Source organism: Gopherus evgoodei, chromosome 3 (assembly GCF_007399415.2).
Source record: "Gopherus evgoodei ecotype Sinaloan lineage chromosome 3, rGopEvg1_v1.p, whole genome shotgun sequence".
Classification (NCBI taxonomy): Eukaryota; Metazoa; Chordata; order Testudines; family Testudinidae; genus Gopherus; species Gopherus evgoodei.
Window position 1 is genome coordinate 129,787,041 of NC_044324.1, and position 27,200 is coordinate 129,814,240.

Genomic DNA, 27,200 nt, shown 5'->3' on the forward strand with positions numbered 1-27,200 from the left:
AATCACTTTTTATGCTGGAAATTTACATCCCATTCTAACATTCTCCTTTCTTCAATTCCACCATCCACCTTACTCGAAACTGTATTTTTATACATGGTAGATAAAAATTGATTATTTGAAATAAGTAAATAAAAAAATCCATTTGTTTTTTTCTTTAAGTTAAATTGAATAAACCTATTTAAAATTAAATTTGAAATTGACAACCTGTGTTAAGACGTAAACTTAGTATAATTTTATTTAAACTTTTAAGTTGAATATACAAAATAATATTGAGCAATACATGTTTGGTGCCAAGATTTTAAAAAAGTCAAAGCAATATAGGGGTGGAAGTCACTGATTAAGCCTCTAAAATCAGAGTTTGTTGAAAGTCTACCAGCTTTTGACATAAGTAGCCCCTTCTGCAAGTGCAGAGAGAATATTTTCTTCGTTTCAGTTTATTTGGCTATTTCAGTTTAATGACTAGTTCATTCAAAGTTAAGAAGCCAGTTGGGAAGAGAAAAAAATCAGGAGTTTGTTTTTCCTTTCTAATCTGTGGAAAAAAAATGGGGTATGACTGTTATAAACAAATAGCTAAGGGTTAATGTCTCTTTCACCTAAAAAAAAAGTAACCTGAAGCACCTGACCAGAGGACCAATTAGGAAACCGGATTTTTTAAACTCTGGGTGGAGGGAAGTTTGTGTCTAAGTTCTTTGTCTTCTGCCTGAATCTTTCTCAGCTAGAGAAGATTTTTTTTATTTCCTGCTTTTCTAATCTTTTGTTTCCAAGTTGTAAGTACCAAAGATCAGATAGGGGACTTTTATGTTCTTTTGTATTTACATGTCTATAGTTGCTGGACTGCTTTGAATTGTATTTTTTTTTAATAAGGCTGTTTATTCATATTTTTTTTAAGCAATTGACCCTGTATTTGTCACCTTAATACAAAGAGACCATTTGTATGTATTTTTCTTTCTTTTTTATATAAAGCTTTCTTTTAAGACCTGTTGGAGTTTTTCTTTAGTGAGGAACTTCAGGGAAATTGAGTCTGTACTTACCAGGGAATTGGTGGGAGGAAGAAGTCAGAGGGAAATCTGTGTGTGTTAGATTTACTAGCCTGACTTTGCATTTTTGAAGTGCTTTTTGTTCCAGGACTGGAATTAGAGAGGGTGGACTCCCTCTGCTTAGATTCACGGAGGTTGCTTCTGTGTATCTCTCCAGGAGCACCTGGAGGGGAGAGGGGGAAGGGAAAAGGATTATTTCCCTTTGTTGTGAGACTCAAGGGATTTGGGTCTTGGTGTCCCCAGGGAAGGTTTTTGGGGGGACAAGAGTGCCCCAAAACACTCTAATTTTTTGGGTGGTGGCAGCAGTACCAGGCCCAAGCTGCTATAGAACGGCCTAATCTGTGAAAAAAAATGGGGTATGACAGGATGAGATCTGCTAGTTCTAAAATCTTCAAGGTCATGGTGACTAGAAACAGCTCAGTTCACTAACTACAAATAATACTTCCTTGAATGCAAACCATGTTTTGAGATACTCTTTGATGAATTTTGTTCCTTCTCTATCCAGCACATTTAAAATAACATTTTTTAAAAATCTGTTTTTGTACACTTCTAATTGGGCTTCAGTTTCCATCTGTCATGTGGTATGCACACTCCATCCTCCTTTGGAGTGGGGCAGGGTTGTGATGCCACCACAGTTACAGTCTGCCAGAGTGTCCTTAGGCTGAAAGCAGCATGGCCCAGAGGCCGGAGTCAATATGGCGACTCTTGGAGTCAGGGCAGTGCAGCCCAAACGCCAGAGTCAGTACTGCAGCTCTTGTGTTCAGGGCAGCATGGTCTAGTAGACAGTCAATTACAGCAGCCCTTGTGTCCAGAGTTAGTACAATGGCCCACAGATACAGGGCAGTGTGGCCTAGTGGCCAGAGTCAGTACAACAGCCCTCAGGCGCAGGGCAGTGCGGCCTGGCAGCCTAAGTAAATATAACAGTCCTGAGGCATAGCAGTGCAGCTTAGCGGCCAGTACCTGAGGGGCTGCCACGAGGGGCAGGGTGGCCTGGGTAGGTGACCCCAGGCTAACTTGACTCCAACAGGCCCCAACCCAGGGCTCTAACAGTGGTGGCATGGTCCACCACTGGGTCAGAGGGGAATCCCACCGAAACACACTGACCTACTATGGGTGGAAGATACCCAGGAGCGCCGCCAGCTTTTTTGGCACCCTAGGCAGCAGAAGGTTCTGCCCCCGAAATAACACCCCCGACAGAGGCGTCGAAAGGTCCCGCCCCCAAAATACTGCCAACGACCGGGGCAGCTGAAGATCCAACTGCCACGGTCGCCGACCCCCAAATGTTAGCACCCTAGGCAACCACCTAGGTTGCCTAATGGGTTGCGTCGGCCCTGGAGATACCACTCGCTCACCTTCCCTGGGTCACTTCCTACCACTCTTCTTGAAGCTGTAGTCCATGGGTCATCAGGCTGTCCAGGCTCCTCAGCACAGATAATTCCCTGGGTCTCTGTTGGCCACAGATTTCTGTTCCTAATCTCAGGATCTCCAGCTCCCGCAGGCAAGGGCTTTGGCAGCTCTTCAGCTGGAGTCTTGTCCAATGGTCCTTCCTCTCCAGCAGTCAACCAGTAATGACCTGGGCTGCTCCCTTTTATACTGAGGCAGAAGTTGGAGCATACCCAGCATGGTCTGAGGGGCAAGACTTCTGCACTCTATGGCATGGGGTTAACCCTGTCTTGCCCAGTGCATGGCATGCACACCATCCAAAAAGAGCTTGATACAAATCACAAGTAAAATAGTAAGCATTGAGCAAATAAGAAATGCATCATTTAACATTTACTGTAAAATAAATTACAAATCTGAATAAAGAGAAGTTAAGCTATATAATTGCTTAAGTGAATATGTATATATATAATGTATCCTCCTGGTTAGCAAAAGAAGCACCAAATATAGTGCAAAGGCTCTATTTAGTTGCAAATCAACATGTTTTAATGACACCAACCAGTGAGAATCAATTGTTCTTTAGAAAACAACTAAAAAATACAATTAAAATCTATGATTTAAATCAAGGTTTTTTGCTCGCTGATTTAACACATGATTAAAATTGTGATTTAAATCAATCCACCCTGTTTTATACTCTTAAAAACTGCTAAAAAAATGAAATGGCCTTGTACAAATTGTACAGAAATAATGTTTCCTAATTATGGAGAGACTCTCCAAAGCAGTGCACTGAGGGCAATAGAATCTGGTACAATATGTGCTTAGTATGTAGGATGAGGAGGAGTTCCATGTTTGGTTTATAAGTCATGTAACCATTAAAACAATGATTTTGCAACCAGTAAACATCCAAGTGAGAAAATGTAAAATATTTTAAGTGGTAGATATGAAAAACCCCAAAGCTATGAGTGGTGTAGTATTAAATATTGGAGAGGAAAAAAGTTTGTGCTAAAAGAAAATTAATTTATTCTTACAAATCTGGAATCTGTATTACTAATATCTATGTACCAAATTCACCAACATTCACATCTCTTTATATATACAACAGGCATATTCAGGACAACGTGTCAATTTGTATTCAGACATCTTTGCTTTTTTAATATGCTATAGTACACAAAGGAATAAATACAAATATGCACTGGAGAAAGTAGGCTGAAACCCAGTCCCGGCTTTGCAAATAACTGCTGAATAGCATTCCTGGAGAAGTAGACACATTTTGATCAGTGAAGATAACACATTGCAAAGTGACTGGTAAATATTACAAAAAAATTAAAATTAAAAGGGAAAATATAGGTTCTATTTTGCTTTTGGTATCCTTTTCTCAGAAATGCATATACTATATATTGAAAGCAAATCAAAAAGATATCAGGAGCTCAGAATTCAATGAGAAACTCTCATATTCAACTGCACAGGGACCCATCAGTTAACGAGAACTGTGCTAGATCACAGATGGTATACTTCATGGGTTATGATTTCACAAAACGGGCTGCCTTCACAATTTGGTTCTCTTATATCTCACTCTTGGGAATGTAAAGGTTAGTGCTTGATTCTATAAAATTGTTTATTATGGGCTCTTTGTTTTGTGGCTTCAACATTCATCTTTTATTTATGTGAGAGTTTTATTGTAATTATGTTTATCAATGAAGAAGAGAGAAAATTTGTGGTCATGGAGACAAAGTTAAAAACTCGATGCTGTAAAATAGAACCATGCTTTGGGTCTCCCAGTACATATTATGCTGTCTGATTTGATTGTAAGTTCCTCTGGGCAAGGATTAAGTCTTCTTTTGGGCCTGTACAGCACTGAGCACATTGTTGGCATATAACAAAATAATTTGTTGTTACAGCTATATGATATCTGCCCAAATTGAGGGTGTTACATTCTGCAGATAGCAGCAGTGTGTTTATACTATTTCAGTTAGAAATCCAGGTGCAGTAATTGTTAACTCACTATGAAGAAGCTGAGTGTCAGGACTGATGCAGTGCACAAGTTTAAGCTAATGCCAGAAATCAGAGAATTGAGAAAATATTATAAGAGACATTAAAGAGAGAACACTAGAAATAAAGTGATAGCTCAGTTTCAGCACTCCAAAGGAGGCATTGTGATGTGTCCTGTGATTAGATCATACCTAATCTGGTGATAGAGGAAGACAGAAAGGGACCAGCTGAAATCATTTATCTTTAATTCCTGCTTCATTGACTCCCAGCAGCTCTTTCCTGTAAAAACAACCTGGAGCCGAGAAGTAAACATTGCTGCTGTTGCAGAAAGAATTCTATTCCTGTAACACCTCTAGTTTCTTCGGTAATGGAAGTCTACCTAAGAGTCCAAGCAATTTTGAAATAGCCCCTTGTGTATCAGTTTCTGGAATAGAAAGTATGGCTTGCCTTGATTCTAACTGCTGTCCAGCATTTAATTTGTCCTTGTTTCAGGATATAGAGTATTCAGAACACATTTTCTGCACAGTCCAGGTGTGTTTTTACTAACGGACAATGTGTAGACTGATTTCACATACTTTAAAGAATTTTCACTCAGAAAATGCAGCTCCAGCTTCTGATACTGATAATAATGAATGGTGCTCAATGAAAGGATGCGACATTTCTAACTGAGAGAAGCAATTCTCTGAACATGATTCCCATCTTAACACATCAGTACTACCAGCCTAGCTTCCTTGTCTGGAAGATGACTGGCTAAAAAACAAGGGAAGACAGTAGTAGAAGGGAAATAAAGTTGGTTTTGTGTAGGCCCATCACAACCAGGTCTGTATTTTTTGTCTGAAATTTTTCTTGGAAGTCAATAAAATTTGTATTTTAAAAGACAAGAAATGTAGAAGAGGATGCCCAGATTATAGCAGTGATAATACAGGTTAAATTTTAGGCCTTTAAAGGTTGGCATGTCCTTTTAATAAGTCTGTCCAGAGAAAATAAAGCAATTCATTAGAGTGCTATATAACAGTCACAGGAGGGGGATGTGTATATCATTCTAAAAAGTAATTGTGTTCTTTACCTCTTCTCTTTTGTTAGAATGAGGTGTGATTGAGCAAAATCCTTCCTGTTGCCTCCCTGAAGTTCCTATGGTATAGTAGTAGGGAATATTAATTAACTGTGGCTATATCCCATCCCTTGAATCAGTGATGACTGATATCAAGTCTGTCTAGTTTCTTTTAAAAACATTATTTCAATGGAACTTTCCCTAAAGATGTGAGCTTGTGAAGTTTTTGTAAGTCCTTACAGTTCTACTCCAGCACAGTGAATAGGGCTAAATAAAATTATGTTGCTTGTCTCTGATTTGATCTAATTTTCTGGGAACTATCTCCACACACCCTGAAATCAATGCAAATGCATCACATTAAACTTACAAAATCACTGGTTTCTTTTGTGTGAGGAGGTCTACAGCCTTCCCTAAATCTCTCCTTTACTGCAAAAGGAAAGGCGTGTCCACTTAGGTTTTTCCTATCTCCTTCTGTCGCTCATTGCCTAGTACCTGAGGTTTCAAGAGCTTTCCCCCTTTTTTCTTCTACTGATATATCCCCAATACATTTGGTACCTTCCTCTCCCCTTTTTTTTTTTTTAACTCTGCAACAAAAGAAAGTTAACACTAAATGTCATTTTATAATTGCAGTAATGATCACACAGCTGTGCTTTCCTGGTATTATAATGCATGTCAGGATCAGTTTGGGAACTCAGCTTCATTTCCTGCCCAGATGTAATTCTGTTGACTGTTGTTATAGTAAGAAAGTACAGTTTCTTGTTCATTACGGTTGAAGTCTGACAGAGGCCTGTGAGAGATAATGAAGGCCTGGGTGAAAATGATGTTACAGTTCTGGGCTAGCTTTGCCTAAGGTTTCAATCAGTCGTGTGTGTGTGTGCGCGCGCGTGCCTGCGTGTATATATACAGGTTTTTTTACACGTGGTTTTCTTTCTTGAGTTAAGAAACATTTTCTTTATTTATGAGTATGTGAAATTCTGAGGAGGAGCTCTTACACTTAAATGAACCTGTGAGCAGCCCATAGAAAAGCAAGTGCCCACAGCGCTAATAATGAGAACTGACAAGGCAATCCTGCTGTGTTTATTTATGACCTTCTGCCTTTGTTAGCTCTTGTGAGAAATTCCTTTCTAACCATAACAATATTGCTAGAGTTTGGCACTGTGCTGAGAAATCCTATGGAGCCCTGAGGCCCATAACTGGCAATGGTTCAGCTCATAACAGATTGGCATGATTGTTACAGTTTTTACATATTTAGTTCTTTATTTACTCCTTTAGTTAATTCATAAGTCTGTTTGTTACCTTAATGTGCTTGTTTATTTTGAAAAAGCACCCTTCAGAATTTGAGGGGGAGGCATGGAGGAAGCCAGCTTCATTCTTGCTATTTTTTGTAATCGTATCCAGTGAATAACTCAGGGAAGTGTGATGGTGACAAAGTTTGGTTTGATGATTCCACAGTCAGAGCTTTTTGTAGTCACAAGGCAACTAGCATAAAAAGAGGGATGGACAACAATAGAGAAATTATGCCTTATTGGTACAGATCTACTCCCTTCAATCTTACTGACCATCAAGAGGTTAGTACAGACACACAGGCAACACCTTTATAAAACTACTGTGAATCAAATACTAACAGCTAGGTCATAAAATACAGTACAACTTTAATAGGATTGGCGGAATACAGTTTTTTCTTTTTCACTTGCAAATATTCTATACTGAGGCCATGGCTACACTTACAGTTCTGCAGCGCTGCTAGTTACAGCTGTGTTCGTACAGCTGTGTAGGGCCAGCGCTGCAGTGTGGCCACACTGACAGCTACCAGCGCTGCAGTGTGGCCGCATTTGCAGCGCTGTTGGGAGTGGTGCATTGTGGGCAGCTATCCCAGCATTCAAGTGGCTGCAATGTGCTTTTCAAAAGAGGGGGGTGGGGTGGAATGTGACAGGGAGCGTGGAGGAGACAGAGAGAATGGATTTTTGGAGTTGAGACTGTTCTCAGCTCCCTGCCTTGCAAGTTCTAAGGACTGGAAGACACTGAACAGTGCCTACCTTCAATCATTTTAAAAGTTCTGACCCCCTTCCCCCACCCCTCTCTCATTCATTAAATGCAAATTATGCACTCCTAAATAGCCACCAGATAAGCATCTGCTCAACACGGACTTCCCCCTCCCCCTCTGCCGTGTGAGCGCACTGTTTCTCTCTTCAAGCAAACAGCTGTGAACATTCCAAAGTAATTCCCCTGCCTGCCTCCGCTCGCTCAGCAAACAGGAGCTGAGTTTGTTTTTTAAATAAGCAGTTTGGCTGAACTCTGAGCTCTCCCTTTCTTCCGGTTTGTTGTGGACAGGAATTCTGGGATACCTCCTTATACCCCGGAGGTCAATAAAAGCACTGGTGGGGTCCACACTTGCTGACAGCGCTGGAATCGCTACACCCGAGGCTCGACCGAGTGTACAGCTAGCGCTGGAACCAGGGAGTTGCAGCGCTGGCCGTGCTTTGCAAGTGTGGCCACATCCTGAGTTGCAGCGCTGTAACCCCCTCACCAGCGCCGCAACTCTCTAGTGTAGCCATGGCCTGAAACACCTTCCGTTGTTTTCTCTCAGGGCACAATTATTATTCTTTCATTGTAATATAGTTGAATACCCTTTCCCTAGAACCCTCCCCAAACTCAAGATAATGTTTAGAGAGACAAGCTCATTGGAAACATTATCTGGAAGAGTTTGGGATTCTTTTTGTTCTTTATGATAAGAAGAAACAGCTGCAACTGTCAAGAGTCCCGTATCGCTAGGGCACTCAAAGACAAACAAAAGGTTGGTTTGCCTAGTCACCACTGAACATTTTTTCCTCATGGTTATTTATTTACTAAAATTCAGATCATCATTGTGAATGCTGTATTTTTACTTCTATGTATTGTATGTTTGGTTTAATGTGCTTCAACTATGAACCTGTATTTCTGCTTTCCTCTTTCTAATTGGGATCAAAGAGCACATGTAAACTTTCAAGCCCTCAGACAGAGAGGTTAGGTGAACATCCTCAGTGATGGGACAGACATAATTTCTGTTGTAACTCTGAATATTTCCGCCAGGCTGCTGCCATCGTTTTGTTTGGATAAAGTTTGTAAAATGTGGTTGAGAAGAGTACACTATGCAGTTTTAAGGTGGTCTTTTTGTGTCCATTACCTTTTTCAATTTTTTTGTAAAGGTGTAAGTGATTAAAGGCAGCGTCACAACACATCGCTTCTATTAGTCTAATCATGATGCTGTTTAAAATCTGAGCCCTCAGGTATTTTTATAGGATTTCAGAAACCATTTAAAACTTGCATGGGAAAGTCAAAGGCTTATGAATTTTACACAAATTCACTGTAAGTATGTTATATCAAAGTACCAAATTTTCCTGTAGCTAAATGATTTTATACAATATTATATCCCAAACAGTTCTGAAGAAGTAAATATTTGTTATATGGAGACATGTTTCAGGATTCTGGTTGATTAAGGTAGGTGGCACTATTTGCCATTTGAGAGAAGAGATCTGAACATTTATTTTCAGCTTTTTTTTATCGTTGTGTTTAATTTCACACTCGCTCTTTGTCCAGTTTACTTAATAATGAAAGGTTGGGAGGGTCTGAATGAGCAGCTTTCAAGCATAATACTTTGACTTTGCTGTTAGTGTCCCATAAACTCCTTTTAACATCAGAAAGTAGAAGTGTGTGTGTGTTTGTGTTTGAAGCAGAGCTTAATTTAAACTGTCTCAGCCCTTGATTGTTTGCGCTTTATCAGTCATTCAACTGCACAGTCAATTGGGATCACATGCTGGAATCACAAAAATGAAAGAAGAACAAAGAAGAGGTGGAAATCTTGCATGAAGATGAAAGCACAAAAGTTAATTGATGGTAGTCATTTGTTTAAGATTTAGGGTTGATAATTGTGACTATCAAGAAAGAATTGTGAACCGTGCGATGGTGTTGCAGCCGCCATCTATCCCTTGCCCCCTCTAGCACTCAGTATGTAAGGAGAATGACATTGTGCTAATTATTGCTGTTTTTATGTAATTCTCTGATACATTTTTGCTTATTCAGTTTCCTGGAAAACTGTCCACCTCCTGTTAGTTTTCCGGCATATTTTTCATCTAATGTCTCCATATAAATCAAGAGTTGAAGATGACAACTTTTAAAAAACCCCAATCAACAACAAAAGATGGGCCCATATTATGCCTTCTGATTCAGTTCATATTGAAATCAGTGATGTTTGTGTATTTATATTGCAAGATTAGTCCACGTTCTTTCTCAACATACTCCGTTAACTCGGGCCAAATTCACCTCTCTAATAAACAACCATGGCATCTTCACTGGCATTCACCCTGAATCTGACCTATCTCCTTAACATGGCCATGACTGACAACCCAATGGTGCGGTTGAGCAAATCATTGGAGCTGCTATCACTGTAAAGTATTCAGTGAATGTGTTGGGTTGATGACTTATTTTATCAAATTATAGAATAAGTGACACTGCATACGAGAGCAATACTAAGAAGAAGAGATCAATAGTATGATTCAATAGCAATGGATAGGCAGACTGCGAAGAACTACAAAGGCATCTCACAAAACTGCGTAACTGAGTGACAAAATGGCCAGTGAAATTCAGCAGTGATAAGTGCAAAGTAATGCTCATTGCAAAACATAATCCAAACTATACATACAAAATGTTGGGTTCTAAATTAGCTATTAGCACTCAGGAAAGAGATATTGGGGTCACTGTGGCTAGTTCTCTGAAAACATCCTCTCAGTGTGCAGCAGCAGTGAAAAAAAGCCAAGAGAACATTAAGAACTATTAGGAAAGGGATGGATAATAAAACAGAAAATATCATAATGCAACTATATAAATCTTTGGTATCCCCACACCTTGAATACTAAATGCAATTCTGGCCACCTCATCTCAAAAATGATAGAAATGGAAAAGGTACAGAGAAGGGCAGAGAAAATGATTTGGATGTATGGAACAGCTTCCATATAAGGGAAGATTAAGAAGGCTGGTACTGTTCATCTTAGATATACATGATATGATATGATTGATAGAGGTATATAAAATCATGAATGGTGTGAAGAAAATGAATAGGGAAGTGTTATTTACCCCTTTACATAATACAAGAACCAGGGGTCACTGATTAAATTAATAGGCAGCAGGTTTAAACCAAAGGAAAGGAAGTACTTCTTCACACAATGTACAGTCAACTTGGGGAACTTGTTGCCAGGGGATGTTGTGAAGGCAGGAAGTATAACTGAGTTCAATTAAGATTTGGGTAAGTTCATGGGGTTAGGTCCATCAATGGCTATTAGCCAAGATGATCAAGAATGCAACCCGTTGTTCCGAGTATCCCTAAACCTCCAACTGTCAGAAGCTATGATTGGATGACAAGAGACAAATCACTCAAAATTGCCTTGTTCTGTTCATTCTCTTTGAAGCAGCTGACACCGACTCCTGACAGAGACAGGATACTGGGCTGACCTAGTATGGCCATTCTTATGTTCTTATTGTATTTCATGGTTTTGTGATGCCAAGTTGCATGTACCCTCAAGGTAGAAATGAAAGCAGAAAAGAGAAGCATAGACTGGCCAGTAGCTGCTTGAGTCGTTATATGGGCATCTGACCTAAAAGTTTATTGCAAGAGGGAGGCAAGATGGAGGCCTATAAGATAATTGCATTAGGGGTTGAAAAGATGTAGATTTCTTCACCCACTCATCCCCTCTCCTGTGTGGCCCTTGTTGATTGGTCTACTTCTTCCTTGGGGAAGAATTGACCAACATGGACTAGAGAGACGGCTGCTATCCCAACTGGCTGCAAAGAAAGCTGCTCTTTAATTTCTTATACCCACCATTGTTCTTGGGAAGTTTGTGAAGTCCTTCTTCATTTCTTAAACAGGGCTCTCCCCACATCCTGAATTTCTTACCAAAATACTTCAATGAGAATAAGTCTTTCTTCCATATACCTGCATTGTGCAAAGTTATCTTCCCCTCTCTTTGGGTTCTCAAAAGATATGGATAATTCTTTCCCTCTGAAGAGCCTTTTCTTGTCTTGGGGCAGGTGATGAGCTCTCTCAGAAAAACTTCTGAAATGTTGAATGTCCACAGTGGATTTAGAAAAAATTACGTGATGCTAAACTTGTCTTTATTGGAAGGGATTTTATCTATTATAAATGGTCTTTGTTTGTGGAGAGAGAACAACTCTGAGAGAACTGTGAGTGAAAAATAGTGTCAGAACAATTAAGTTTAAGTAGATTTCGCTTGTACAACTTTTCTGTCTTCCCAGTGGATTTAGGGCAATTTGTTTTTTTTAAAAATGCTGCTAATTTATTTGCTGTTGCTACAGGACTTTCTGGTTGAGAATATTTCATTGCTGGAATACTAAAGAAACAAATGACTCTTAAGGGTTTGTGGCTTTTTGTTTTTAAATTTTATTTTCAAAATTTCTATGTGCTAAGCATTAATTTTGGAGATAAACTGGAAAGTTTGTACCTTGAGAGATGTTGTATTATTGTTTTCCTTCTCTAAAAATTTATTGTTTACTTTCAATATCAAAAAGTGCAGTTGGAAGACAAGCCTTAAATTGTACCAGTTTACAGTTCTTGTTAGACTTCATCAATTTGCTTTGAGAGCAGGAGATCATTAGTATTTATCATTTCATAAAACTAATGTTTGTAAAATATCAACTTTTTTCATGCCATTGAGAGGGTTTCTTGAATGTCCTGGAGACTTCAGGAGTCCCCTTCTCATTAACTATCAGAGAATTATGGATCACATTATGAGTGGTACTGAATACAATCACTGAGATGTACAGTTGACCATATTTCCATGTGGCTTTTTGAAACTATAATGTAATTTTAATAATTTTGATTGTCATAAAGCTCTCTTCTCTGTCATTCGCTTGCCAGCACAACCTTATAGGACTACCTTCTTGACCAGCAAAAATTGTTGAAATTACAAAATCATTACATTCATTCCCACAGCCTCTTGTTTTTCCCGACTTGTGGCTAGTGGACTAGATATCGGTGTATCAGACTTCATTTGGGTTGTTATGAAATTGGTCGGTTTTTTTCATATCTCTAAATTTGAAGAATTCACAGATATGTACAGCAGTAACATCTTACTCCATTTTAAAAAAGGTAATAAAAGGACAGCCTGTCAACAGATTTCAAATAGTCCTTATGACACTGAGGAATTTGCTAGGACTAAATCCTGGGAAATAAATGACTTCTTTAAATTGTAAAATCTAGAGCAGTGTTTCCCAAACTTGGACGCTGCTTGTGTAGGGAAAGCCTCTGGTGGGCCGGGCCGGTTTGTTTACCTGCCCCCATCCACAGGTTCGGCCAGTCGCGGCTCCCACTGGCCGCAGTTCACTGCTGCAGGCCACTAGGATCTGCTGGAAGTGTCTCAGCCTGCACCGCTTCCAGCAGCTCCCATTGGCCTGGAGCAGCAAACTGCAGCCAATGGGAGCTGCAATCGGCTGGACCTGCAGACGAGGCAGGTAAACAAACCGGCCCGGCTTGCCAGGGGCTTTCCCTACACAAGCAGCATCCCAAGTTTGGGAAACGGTGATCTAGAGGATTGAGCAGCTATGGTTCAGCTTTATCCACAAATAGGAATTACAGCGAACTTACTGCTACTGCAGACTTTTTTTTCCCATTCTCCTAAATATACTGAACCAGGATTATTAAAAATATTTATAAAATAAAAGCCATCTTAAAAACACTAAATCAGGAATTGGCCACTGCTCTAGGCAGGATGGGATAGTGAAATCTTATTTTCCTAAATAACCAAAATGTGGCCCCAATCTGTGTGGGCTTCCCATAGGGCTGTGCAGAATACTGTTGGTGTCATTAGGGCTCCACACAGGCAGTCTACCTTTGTGTATCAGATTGCAGGTTCGGGACCCATATTTGGAAACTAATATGTACACTGGTTTGTTATGAACCTTGCATTTGATCAGTTTAGAATCCCCTTATGTTTACTGTCTGGAAATGTTCCCATCAGGTGGGAAACTTGGATAAAATCCTGGCTCCATTTACGTCACTGGCAAACCTCACATGGACTTCAATGGTACCATGATTTTACCCTGAGTAAGGAGAATCCGTCTGTTCAAATGGAAGCTGAATCATGTGCAGGTATTTAGACTTTGCATAGGTTATAGCCACTGCTGACATCACAAAGCCTGGGGATTATCAATTCTAAACAAAAACAAGTCATAGCATTGATTATTTTTTTTAAAGAATTTGCTCACACGTTCCTGATTGCTAAAGTTAATACTGGACTGGCGGTGGGGCAGAGAGAATGATTCTGCATTTTTTGGAATCTGTTCGTCATAACTTTTCAAAAATAGTATTTGACCCTAGAACAACAAAGCAGGATGTCTGAGGGCACAGTTCATTGTTTGGGGTAGTTTAGAATAGTGGTTCGCAGCCGGGGGTGCATGTACACCTAGGGTACGCAGAGGTCTTCAAGGGGGTACATCAGCTCATCTAGATATTTACCTAGTTTTACAACAGGCTAGGTAAAAAGCACTAGAGAAGTCAGTACAAACTATAATTTCATAGAGACAATTTCTTGTTTATATTGCTCTAATATACTATATGCTGAAATGTAAGTACAATATTTATATTCTAATTGATTTATTGTATAAATATATAGCAAAAATGAGAAGTAAGCAATTTTTCAGTAATAGTGTGCTGTGTCACTTTTATATTTTTATGTCTGATTTTATAAGTAGGTAGTTTTTAAGTGCGGTGAAACTTGAGGAACACGAGACAAATCAGACTCCTGAAAGGGTTACAGTACTGTACTCTGGAAAGGTTGAGAGCCACTATTTTAGGAAACCCCTGAGATTTATAGACTGAAGGAAATGGGTTTCCCTAGCAAATGGCCCACATTTCACACCACTTTTATTTACTAAAATTAGTGCAAGAAGCTAAAATGTTGCACAAAGTGAGCTACTTTGGTTTAGAAGCTTTCTTGAATGGCTTAGGTCTTGGCTACACTGGCGCTTTACAGCGCTGCAACTTTTTCACTCAGGGGTGTGAAAAAACACCCCCCTGAGAACAGCAAGTGACAGTGCTGCAAAGCGCCAGTGTAAACAGTGCCCCAGCGCTGGCAGCGCGGCTCCCAGCGCTACAAGCTAATCCCCATGGGGAGGTGGAGTACCTGCAGCGCTGGGAGAGCTCTCCCAGGCGCTGCGACCACACTCGCACTTCAGAGCACTGCCGCAGGAGTGCTCCCACGGCAGCGCTGTATGGCTGCAAGTGTAGCCATACCCTTAGTGTGTACAGGTACAGTTTTGACAGTTAAAATGAGAATGAATGTGTAATAAATGGAATGAAATGAAAATGTCTGGAATACCATGACTAACTGTATGTGAAGAGTGTCTTTAACCAAACATTAATTTAGCAAAGCTCAGGTTTGTCCTGCACATGAATTTATTATATAGAACAGATTTCCTGTCATGGTAGAATTTTCTGAGACAGAAAGTTGGTGAATCAGGCTTACTACCAGAGACCAAGGACTTTCCCAAAGAAAGTATTTGTAATGGAAGTCATCGTGGCTGATTTGCCTCAAATGAACCTTGAATTAACAACATTTGTAGAAGGTTCCTTGTCTTTTGGCCATGAGTGTGTTACTTAGGCAAGGAGCCACACTGATAATGTTGAAAGCCACTTGTACAAAGAGATAATAACAACCTCACTTTTAAAAAAGGTTGGCTGATTTTGTTTCTCCGGTTATGATGAGTGGGGAGGTACGTGTGGGAGGTATTCTGTTGTCTTGTCAGATAAGATTTTAAGGGATGCACTTGTGGTATTTTTGACATGACTGGATAAGGATTACAACATATATATTTTGGAAGGAAGACACCTGCTTGAGGAACCAGCATTAGTACATGAAAGGTTTTTCCTCATGTTCTCCATCATTCCTGTGCCTGTGTATTTTTCCAGTTGCACAGGAAATCTGAGGCTGTTAGCTCACTTGCTGTCTAGACAATGTGACCAGTGGGGCCTTTGGAAGACTTCTTAAAACACAGTATTATAGGCTGCTTTGTGATGAAAAGAGGTCTTACAAATATCTTGAAATTTAAACAGAGCTATTGTAGCGTTTTTCTTTGTGTGTTTGTCACCCAAATCTTTGGCTCAAAGTTAATCTCAATTACAGAGCATATTGTTCGTAATCCCCTCTAGTTCCAAAACAATAGTGAAGTGTGTGCATCTACTTGTATTTGTTATATAAAATATGGTTTTACTTTTAAAATTGTTGAGGGGGGTATATTATGTAGCATTCTATCTTTTTTAGCAATGCCATCTTTAATACTGCTAAAAGACTGCAAGAAGGCCTGAATTTATTAACTGTGGCTTCAGTCTCAGTCCAGCCTGAGCCCAAAAATCTACACTGCAGTTTTGCAGGCTGAGCCTGAGTCAGTTGACATGGAGTAGCTTTAGGTGTTTAATTGCAGCAGAGTCATACCTTAAGTGATGTGTTTTTAATGTTGAGCTGAGAATGTCCTAATGCTGTCAAACTAATTGTGTTTAGAATGTTGCTTGCTTCCAAGATTATTATCAAGTTATTGCAGTCTCATTTTTGATGTTGGGTTTTTATATTTTTTGGCTCTAGGAATATTCCTTGAGCAAGAAGGGTCATTATATAATATATATGTATTTATGGACTGTGTTGTTTCCCCTGTGCTTCACTGGTGAGTAACCTTAGGTTTCCTGGCTCCATATGAGTAGTTTACTTCCTACACCTTTCCCTGCTGGCTATGTTACAATTGTGGATCGGATTCAAGAATGGCTTCCCTGTCAAAGTCTGATAAGATTGTACCACCAGGAAAACATATCATAATCCTAAACACAATGTGATCCTGTTCATTTTAGCTCTTGTACTTGTCACATGGACAAGAATAAAGATGGTACATAGGTGGAAAGTGAAGGGAAAAGGGAAGATAGTCATAGATAACACACTTACCTTAGAGGTATAAATTCTGCACAGTGACAGCTAGGTTTGTAATCAAGTTTTATCTATAAACTAGCTTTGAGAACTGGTTGGGATGTCCTGAATAATATAGATACACACATAGATAATGTAGCATTTTGGTATGATTTGGTAGCAGAAGATATAGGAAATTGCATTTCATCCTTTATTTTTCTTTAGACCTGGCACCACATTCTAAAACTAAAGTAAACTGTAGATAACACTAATAAGATTATGCTACAAGAATCAAACCTGTGTAGCAAAAGATTTTTGGCAAGAATAGCTTTGCTGTGCTTTATTCCAGGAAATCAGAGCCTTACAGATGAAGTCTCTGAAAAAGAGGTAGAATTTAAGGCGTGCCTTGGGGTATGGGGACCTCAGCCCCTTAAAAGAATCCCTGCAATTACCTAACCTGCCAGCTTTCCAACAAGATAAATGGAGCCACTGTAGCTTGAAGGTGCCTTGGTTTGAATGAGATGCAGTAAGGTCTCTCTGTTCTTTACCGGCATCATAGATCTGATAGTACTTATAAAAGAATAGAGTTGGTGCCCTGCTGACTAAATTGTCCTCTAGAGAAGTATTAGTTACAGAGCTTCTTTGTTAACTAGGCTGCATGCTTAAACCACTGTGGTACTTCTCTTATTAGCAGGTTTTTAAATAGCTTTGCATATGGTTAAGTTAAGTGAATGTGTGTATGTGTGTGTGTGTAAGTGTATTTATGTAATTTACATATAAAAATGTATGTGCACACATAATGTATATGCCTGTAAAATGGAAATTACATATTACTTTATTACCGCTCTGTTACTTGGAGGAACAGCAAACATTAAAATGCTGCTGACATGAGAACAATAAGAAGACCTCTGCTCTTACTATTTATATACTGCATGCATTTCTTCTCTATGTAATTTCCTCATGTACCTTATTTTTTAATAACAAGGCTGCACTTATTCTTGCATTGCATGTAATGGGTGATGGGAGGAGGAGGTCATAAGGTACATATAATTGCTGAATTATTGAATTAAAAGTAAAAAATCACATACAACTCCATGGCAATTTAGCGAAGTATGGATGGCTGACTTTGCCTACTCTAACCTGGACAGCCCTGTGGATAATATAAGTCTATTCACTCTTGTAAGAAAGCTTCCATGTTTATCTGTTTTCTTGCTTCGCAAGACACACATTGTTGCTATGATAACGTCCCTGACAGTGTGGCTAAATGAATTGCGAGGTGTGCATGTACAATATCCAGTGCTGTAAGGAAATCCTGCTGTTTGTTCAGTGTGTGTGAATCATGATGTACGGGAGTGGGGTCAGTCAGGTCAGGCTGAAGTAGTGTGCAGTGCCGTTGAAGCCTGTCTGTTGTTTGCACACTCGTGCTCTCTCTCTCTCTCTCTCTCTCTCTCTCTGGACATAGTTTAGGTCTTTAAGCAAAGTAGCATCACGTGAGCCTTCCCCCTGCCCTTTTGCTTTTATGAATGAGCTGCATCAGGTTTGTGAGGAAATCCCTTGAAGGCATGCACTTGAGGAAATGCCTGGGACTTGTCACTCACTCCTCCCCTGTGGGGGATTAACAGAATAAGTCGTAATGCAACCTGATGGAAAAAATGAACTTCACTCATGTCCTCCGCCTTCTTCCCCCTACACACACACACTGAGCAAGCCAAAGATAAATGGTAATATTATGGTGAACTCTCAAGTTTTGCGTTGATCCCTGAAGTACAAATCATTTTATCATGCACAGTATTACCCGCTTAATACTTTTTTTTTTTCTCCAAATTCTGGCTTCATGAAACAAGTGATCTTCAGTCCAAAAAATATTATTGAGTCTGAGCTGTAGTCTGGGCGAAATGGCCTCTCTAAACACAGAGTTGTGTGTGTATATATCTTGTACCCCTTGGGTACACAGGATCTGTATTCATTGTGAACTGCTTCTATTCTGCTAGATTCTGTTTTCAGTTTTTATTATGTATTTTTCAGCAGCATTTGTTTTATCAGCAGTTTCTGCTATATTTGTTACACATTATGGCAGTAATCATTTGCTTCTGTTTAAGGGTGCGCTATTTTATGCATGGAAAAGCAGTAATTACTTACCTATTTGTCAAATATACTCCTGTTTAAGAATCTCTATAATTATTCTATACTGTATGAAATATCTTCATTACTTGCTTACACTTTCTATAGACATTAATAGTTTTTAGAACAGACAAAACAAAAACAGTTTATTGCCAATTACAGTATTATGACACTATTTTCAGGGAGCTGCAACTTTACTGTAAAATCAGTGCAGTGTTGACATACAGGGTCAGATTATGAATATAGATTCCCATTTTTACATGCGCAATGAACTACACCTACGGTTTTGTGCTCAGAGGAAAAAGCATTAATATCACAGGTGCAAAGTTATGCCCACAGAAACAGAGGTCTTATTTGGATTTGAAAGAAGGTTCATGAAGTGTCATGTTGGGAGCAAATTTGGAGCAAAAATGGAGGGTCAGGCACAGAGAGTAGTCCTCATTATGCGCAAGGAAGGGTCAAGTCCAGCATGTTGGGTGTTTTCTGTACTGGTTGAGTTTTTAAGAAGATTATTTTGCACTTAAACTCATGCAACCTGGAAGTGAATTAAAGTTTTTTAAAAATTCTAGTTTTTTTAGAGGGTAAGTCTTTTGTAAGGGGGCCAGTAGGCGATGGCAAATGTGTTACATTTAAGGATACTCCTTTGCAATCTGGCCCAAAGTATTGAAAATTAAACAAAAATATTATTGAGATATCTTCCTTTGCTTATCAAAAATTTGGCTGATGTTTGTACATGAATAATTTGTCCCTTCATCAACTCTCCCCCAGACAGAGCAAGATTTTCCACACCTTACTCATGTGACCAATCATGTTAGCTTCAGTGGAACTACGTATGTGAGTAAGATTAGAACCATGTGAGCAAGATTAGAACCAAATGGATAAATGGTCTGTCATACCAGTTATTTAATCTGTTGAAGACTTTGAGGTCAGAAGATGACGCAGGAGATGACCTATTTTATGTGTGAAATGGCAATCTCTTTTTTATTTGCACCTTACTTAGCTAATAGAAGTATCAGCTTGCCTCCTTCCATATACCTTACAATCTTAAAGTATTTGTCATTGTTTAAAAAATCCACAACATTTTGCAAAATGTGGGTTTTCTCAGTATCTGTTAAGTATGAATGCTTACGCAAGAGCTTCCTCCAACAGAAGGTTACTGAACTTTTGGGAGCTCCCACTTCTGTTGAAAAATTATGGGATACACCTTTACCTTGTTGCTACATTTCTAGTTGTTTGACATTTACTAAAGTCCAATCCTGAAGAACCAACTAATTCCATACGGCTTGAGCTACAGTCAAAAGTCAAATTGGTATCTTAAGTACAAGTGATCATGACTTGATCGATTTTATAATGTGCAAACCGAGTAAAGTCCAGGCCAGTAATATATATACCTAGTGTGGTGAAAGGACCAATTTCACAGAGCTGAATACATTTATGAGCTATATTAGCTTGGAGAAGAATTTAATCAGAAAAATGTTAAAGATCATTGGGAATTGTTTACAAACACTTTATACTAGATGCCCAAAAAAAACCACAATTGAATAAGAAGGCTGTATTGGTTAAAAAACTGACCTGGTTAAAAGGGGGAAGTAAAGACAGCTATAAAAAGTAGTATATATAGAAGAAAGGGGAAGTTAATAGTAATGAATATAAATCAGAAGCTAGAAACTGTAGACAATTTATAAGGGAAGGAAAAGGACACAAGGATGAATCTAGGGCCAGCAGAGTTAAGGACAGTAAGAAGGAGTTTGTTAAGAATATTAGAAACAAAAAGAATCATAACAGTGATGTTGGTCAATTACTAAATGGAAGTGGTAGAATTATCAATAATAATGCAGAAAAGGCAGAAGTGGTCAATAAATATTTATGTTCTGTATTGGAGAGGGGAATATTATGTAGTCATATCATGTGATAACTCTTTGCATTCCACTAATATCTCAGGAGAATGTTAAACAGCAGCTACTATAGTTAGACATTTTTAAATCAGCAGGTCCACATAGATGCATCCAGGAGTTCTAAAAGAGCAGGGTGAGGAGCTTGCTGTATCTTGGAACACTGGAAGTTTCAGAAGACTGGAAGAAAGCTGATGTTGTGCCAATATTTTAAAAGTGTAAACAGGATAACCAGGTTATTATAAGTCTGTCAATCTGACATTGATCCCAGGCAAGATAATGGAGTTGCTGATCTGGAACTCAGTAAAGAATTAAAGGAGGCTAATCTAATTGATGCCAGTCGTATGGGTTTATGGAATATGGAACCTGTCAAACTAACTTGATTTTTTTGTATAAGATTGCAGGTTTGGTTGATAAAGGCAGTAGTGTTGATTTAATATACTTAGACTTCTGTAAGGCAGTTGACATGATGCCGCACAACATTTGATTAAAAATTATAATGATATAAAATTAACATGGAACACATTAAATGGATTAAAAGCTGGATAACAGATAGGTCTCAAAATGTAATTGTAAACGGGGAATCATCGAGCATATGCATTTCTAGTGGAGTCCTACAGGGACTGGCTCTTGGTCATATGCTATTTAACATTTTTATCCATGATCTGAAAGAAAGCACAAAATCATCCCTGATAAAGTTTGCAGATGACACAAAAATTTTGGGAATGGTAAATAATGAAGAGGACAGGTCATTGATACAGAGCAATCTGTATCGGTTGGTCAGCTGGGCACAAGCAAACAATATGTGTTTTAATATGGTCAAATGTAAGTGTGTAGGTCTAGAAACAAAGACTGTAAGCCATACTTACAGGATGGGGAACTTTTATATCCTGGGAAGCAGTGACTCTGAAAAAGATTTGGGGATTGTGGTGAAAGGTCAGCTGCACCTGGGCTCCCAGCTGTGGCCAAAAGTGCTAACGTGTTCTGTGGGTGCATAAACAGGGAAATCTGGAGTAGGAGTAGAGAGGTTATTTTGGCATTAGGGCAGCCTCTGCTAGAATACTGTGTCCAGTTCTGGTGTCCGCAATTCAAGAATAACGTTGATAAACTGAAGAGGGTTCAGAGGAGAGCCACAGGAATGATTAAAGGATTGGAAAACATGCCTTATAATGATAGATTCATGGAGTTCAATCTATTTAGCTCAATAAAGAGAATATTAAAGGTGACTTTATCACAGTCTATAAGTACCTACCTGAGGAACAAATATTTAATAATGGACTCTTTAGTGAAGTAGAGAACTTTATAACATGATCCAATGGCTGGAAGCTAAAGCTGGATAAATTCAGATGTAAAATAAAATAAAGCATAAATTCCTAACAGTGACGGTAATTAACCGTTGGAACAAATTACCAAGGGTTGTGGTAGAGTCTGCATCGCTGGACATTTTGAAATCAAGATTGGATATTTCTCTGTGTGATACACTCTAGAAATTTGGGGAAGGTCTATGGTCTGTGTTATATAGGAGAACAGACTAGATAATCACAGTGGTCCCTTCTGGCCTTGGAATCTAGGAATCTAAACTTTTTGGCATTGTAACCAGCCTTCAGGTGACTGAAATTTTTAGTTAACTAGCATTCAGATAAGCGAGGTTTGACGATATAGGGAACACTTTATGCAGCCATATCTGAAATGAAACACAGCAGCATCGTATACAATATTCCCTCTAATTTTTCCTACCCATTTGTGGAATGAATTTTGTTATGTGCACCAATTTAGAGGTGATGTGTGACACATCATCTTCATATTGGTGCACGTAACAAAATTCACGGGGTGGGGCTGAGGGGTTTGGAGTGTGGGAGGGAGGTTGGGATGTGAGGGGTCCGGCAAGGGGTGCAAACTCTGGGGTGGGGCCAGGTCTCAGGGCTGGGGCAGAGGGTTGGGTGCATGGATGAGGGCTCCGGCTGGGTGTGCGGGCTCTGGAGTGGGGCCAGGATGATGGTTTGGGGTGCAGGAGGGTGCTCCAGGGCTATGACAGGGAGAGAGGCTCCCCACAGCTTTCTCTCCCTGCAGCAGCACCTGGGCTGGTGGGGAGAGATGCCTCTCCCCGCAATGGCAGCTCTGGGGCTGAGGCTGCAGGATAGGCCCCCCAGCCCCAGCAGGTCTGGGCTGGGTCTGGGTGGGGGCGCACCAGCGGAGCCTGGAGCCAAGCTGCCCTGCCCCAGCTTTGCCTGGGTCTGTGCGCCCCAGCCATGGCAGGTCTGGGCTGCAGCACAGTTGGGGCTGGGGGCACACTAGGTCCCCGGGCAGGTTCCCTGAGCGCCTACCTGGCACTAAATAGACTGCTGCATGGCCACGCAGGTTGCAGGGAACTTAGATCATATAGTAGTTAAGAAAAACAAGTGAAGAACGGCACATCCAGCTAAAAGTAGAAGGGGATTTTAGATTGGTAGAATGTAGTTATATGAATTGGAATTTAACCAACAGACCAGAGCAAACTTCCTTACTATTGAAAAAATCACAGTTGGGTCTTTAATGAGACAAGGGGCCAGGGCCAGTCATCATCTTCTACATGAAATAACGTCTTAAAAATAATAATGGTTTCCACCCAAGCACAGAGAGTTCCTCACCACCCTTCTAGTGCTGTTCCTTGGGTGTTAGTTCTTACTCATACTCTATTTTTTTTCTTCTTCTCTCAGGATTTATCTGGCTCCATTGATGACCTGCCCACTGGAACTGAAGCAACACTGAGTTCAGCGGTTAGTGCATCAGGCTCTACAAGCAGCCAGGGAGAGCAGAGTAACCCTGCACAGTCACCTTTCTCCCCTCATGCCTCCCCACATCTCTCTGGAATCCCAGGGGGTCCATCACCTTCCCCTGTAGGCTCTCCTGTTGGAAGCAACCAATCAAGATCTGGGCCAATTTCTCCTGCAAGTATTCCAGGTAAATTTGATTTAAAAAATAAAATGAGTAGAAATATGATGTTTTATGTAATTTTAAAAATAATTACTTCTGTGGCTTAGGCATTTGAAATTCATTCATTTTATGGATATCTTGCATTTTTGTGGCCTTTTGTTGTTAAAATACCCACTTATCAGAAATTAGTTCAAACTAAAACTTCAGATCAAACACCCCTGAACTCCAGATTCTTTGAATCTTCTGGTCTAGATCCAAAATTGTGCTCAGTATGTGTCTTTATAACGGGCCGGTCAAAACCTTTGATCCAAACACTCTCAACTTTACAGCAGTACAGCTCAGACCTTTTCCCTTGGACCAAATCTTGGATCCATCTATCAAAAGTCTCACACTTCTTTGAATTGTTCTGGGTCCCTTTTTCATTCTACATATGGGGTTTTGTTGTCTTTGATCCCTGGAGTTATAAAGTACCATAAGCCCAGGAAGGGAAAATAATCCATAGGCTGTGTTATGAATGCATAGTGTGTGACATCAGTGCAAACTAGTAAAGATAGTATTTTCCACCCTACAGCTGGAAGGGACAAGAAATCACTAGAATTCCATCCCACCAATAATAATTAAACTGATAGAGAAATGTTTACTACTCATTTTCCAGTGCCATTTGGCATGTGATAAAAGGTGGTTCATGTAGACTAAGACATTTATAAAGATAGCTTAAACTGCCCAGAAGAAAAGTTATCTGCATTATTTCTAGACACATTCTAAGCTGGTCCCCACCTGTCTAGTATAGTAGAGGTAGGCTGAGGTCATACACTGAATCATGTGCTTTACAATGAGGGCTCAAATCAAATGGTGTTGCTGGAAGTCCCCCCAAATTTGGTTGAAAGAACCCAGCATTAAAATATGGGAAGTCAGTTCATTTATATTTGGTGTACATCCAAACAATCATGTCCAGCTAAATAAATCGGTGTTTTGTCTACCCAATTAATTTTTTACCAGGAAGTCGACATGGTTTTGAAAGTCAGCCATCCTGTTCTATGGAATGATTTGCCAGTCCTGGAAGTCCCATCTTTCCAAAGTAGCTTTTTTAGGAATGACATGAAAACAAGATTGGGTGCTCCAGGTTGCCTCCTGGCCTAAGCAGCCTCCAAAACCAAGTTTTTCTCACTCTTTTGGTAGATGAACTTTCAGATATGAACTAGAGCAACTGCTGTCTTCCTGAATCTACAGACTGCTGCAGTGCCTTTGCTGCTGTTTACATCTTTCCAAGTAACAGCTACAGAATGAAATTAACAAGACTGCAATTCAGAAGCCTTGAGTAGATGTGAAGTTGACTGGAATATTGACCTTTTGGTCTTCTGCTTCTTGGGAAAGCACTGAGAAGCACCAGAGGCAAGCTCTGTAGTGATTCATGGGAAAGGAGAGCAGTAGGAACCCTACGCTGCCAGCAGCCAAGTATAAAGTAATGGAGACAATCGCTCACTCCTTTTGCAGCTTTCTGGAGGCTGAGAGAAGCAGAGCAGTAGGCACCTACCACTAATAATATTAATTGGGTTCTTCCTTGAGTGATGTTTCTGTGGATGCTCCCCTGCAGATGTGGCAGCACCCCCTGTGCGTAGGATCTGAGATCTTCATCAGTAGTGCCTTTCGGACCACACAAGCGCATCTCTCCCATCTCACGCCAGGAGCAGGACATATATATAGTATTGTGCAGTCCAACCACCCTCCAGTTCCTTCTTAACCGTCTTTGGTCTGGGGGGAATCCACAGCAGAGCCCACTTTTGCCTTGTTAGATAGTGCCTTACCTGCTACCTTTTAGTGTAGTTTAGTAGTTACTTCGTCCCTTTTCGTTCTCTCTCTATGAAAAAAACCACTTTCATGCCTTCTGTTTCCCATTCTGTTGAGAAGAAACTGGCTCCCTCATCACCTTCTGAAACATCGCCTGCCAGAACGCCATCCCCAGTGAGGTCTGTTGCCTTGACACCCTCAGAGAGGGAACATATTTCCAGGGCCTGTCTGAATACCTCCGGTACCACAGCTAAGCAAAGGTCTAAAGACCCTAACTGGGCACACCTACAGACTGAGACACAAGACTTTGAAGAATAGTGCCAACTGTCCCAACCAGGCCAACTTTGGGTATTATGGCACTGGCAGCACTATCAGTGCTGATGTCCATTTCAGCATTGAGCAAGTCCTTGGCACCAAGCAAGTCTTCCACTCCATCTGCTGACTGCTCAGGAGAATGCATCTCTCTCTCAGCACCAATACACGCGCTGCTGATGATGACGCCCCTCCCTCCACCCCAAGAGTACAGATTCCCCAAGGACTGACTTGTCACTGATGTGCCTGAGTCACCACTACTCAGACATGACCTCCCGCTACTTCCATCCATTTCTCCAGACTCACACCATTCTTCCTTTTCCCCTCCAAGGACGGCAACACCCTTCCCCAGTGACATGGAGGAGGAGAAGGAATACTCCATCCCACACTCTTTCTCGAGATAGACTTTCTCTACTCATCCTCACTACTCACAATCCACAACCGGACTTGGACCCTGGTACGGACCGCTATGGATGCAATGTGCCACTCCTTCAACATTAGCCCAGCTGGGATCTTGGGGCCATGTACAGAGCATAGTTTGGGAAACCTCCCATGAAGCAAAGCCAGAGGCCTACACCTTCCCCTTTTCCATCGGTCTCTGGACCACCAGAGGCGGAGCATCTCCCTCTAGCAGATGAAAAGGAAGAACAGAAGGATGAAATTCTACCACCACTCCACTTCTCTTCTTCTTGCCTGATGATGCTATCATTAGAGCCCTGCAAATCTGCGGCTCTCCGCAGGCCATTTTTGCAGATAGTGGATCAGATGCCGATACAACCATGCAGGGCTCTATTCGCCAGTGGTGCCTGGCTCACGGCATCTGGCTCAGGCAGCCTGGGGGGCACAGCACGCTCGGTGCCGGCAGCAGCAACCAGTAGCTGGGGCTGGGCAGCAAGTTGGAGTTGGGGCTGTCCAGCATCCGCTCTCTGCACTGCTTCCTGTCCAACAGCTCCATGAGACGGGTGTCATGGCTCCACCTCGCCGAGCTTCCTAAGGAGATACAAACCACTAAGACCTATCCTTTGAGGACCTCCAATTGTTCACTGAGCATACAGATGAATCCCTACAATCCCTTAAGGATTCCCGAGCAACTCACTTCTCTGTTGGCACTTACACACCAGTGCCAAAGAGACGAAGAGACCAGTGCCCTGGGAAATACCAACTTCTCCCACAATCCTGGGAGTCCAAGAGGTCAAGCACCATGGGTTCCTCGAGGGGATACCTCCCAGGCACCATCAACCAAGCAACAATTTTGAAGGTGTGGTTGCGGTCCCAAAAAGCCTCCCCCTGTTCCAGTCACATCAGTCATTTCCAACATCCCACCGGTTTGGCAACCATTTAGCCCCATTCTTCCCATCATAGCAGCTGATTACCTCAGACAAGTCAGTGTCTATCCCTCTCCACCACCCTCCCTCCCTCCCCATTGCTATTCAATGACACTTCTCACCAACCCATCCCACGAGAAGAAATAAATCATCTGCTGCAACTGGCAGCCATAGAACTGGTCCCATCCCAACACAGAGGGAAGGGTTTTTACTCTCATTATTTTTTGGCCAAAAAGAAAACTGTCAGCTGGAGACCAATCCTGGACCTTCAAAACGTAAAGGTTCCTCAAACTGCAGTGCTTCAAGATGATTACTCCAACATTACTGGAGCAGGGGGACTGATTCTCAGCCCTGGACCTCCAAGATGTGTATTTTCTTATCGCAATATATCTTGCCATGTAGAAGAGTTTGGCCAGAGCTCATCCCTCCCCAGGATGGTGGGGAACCATACTGCC

The 27,200-nt window shown here is 40.7% G+C and overlaps 1 protein-coding gene across 1 annotated transcript in view; it reads left to right on the forward strand.

Moving 5' to 3' along the window:
* The window catches only part of ARID1B (AT-rich interaction domain 1B), a 441,148-nt gene that overhangs the window by 282,539 nt on the left and 131,409 nt on the right, over positions 1-27,200 (forward strand). The window contains 1 exon segment of the mRNA XM_030556641.1: positions 23,104-23,347. Coding sequence (XP_030412501.1) covers positions 23,104-23,347 — 244 coding nt within the window.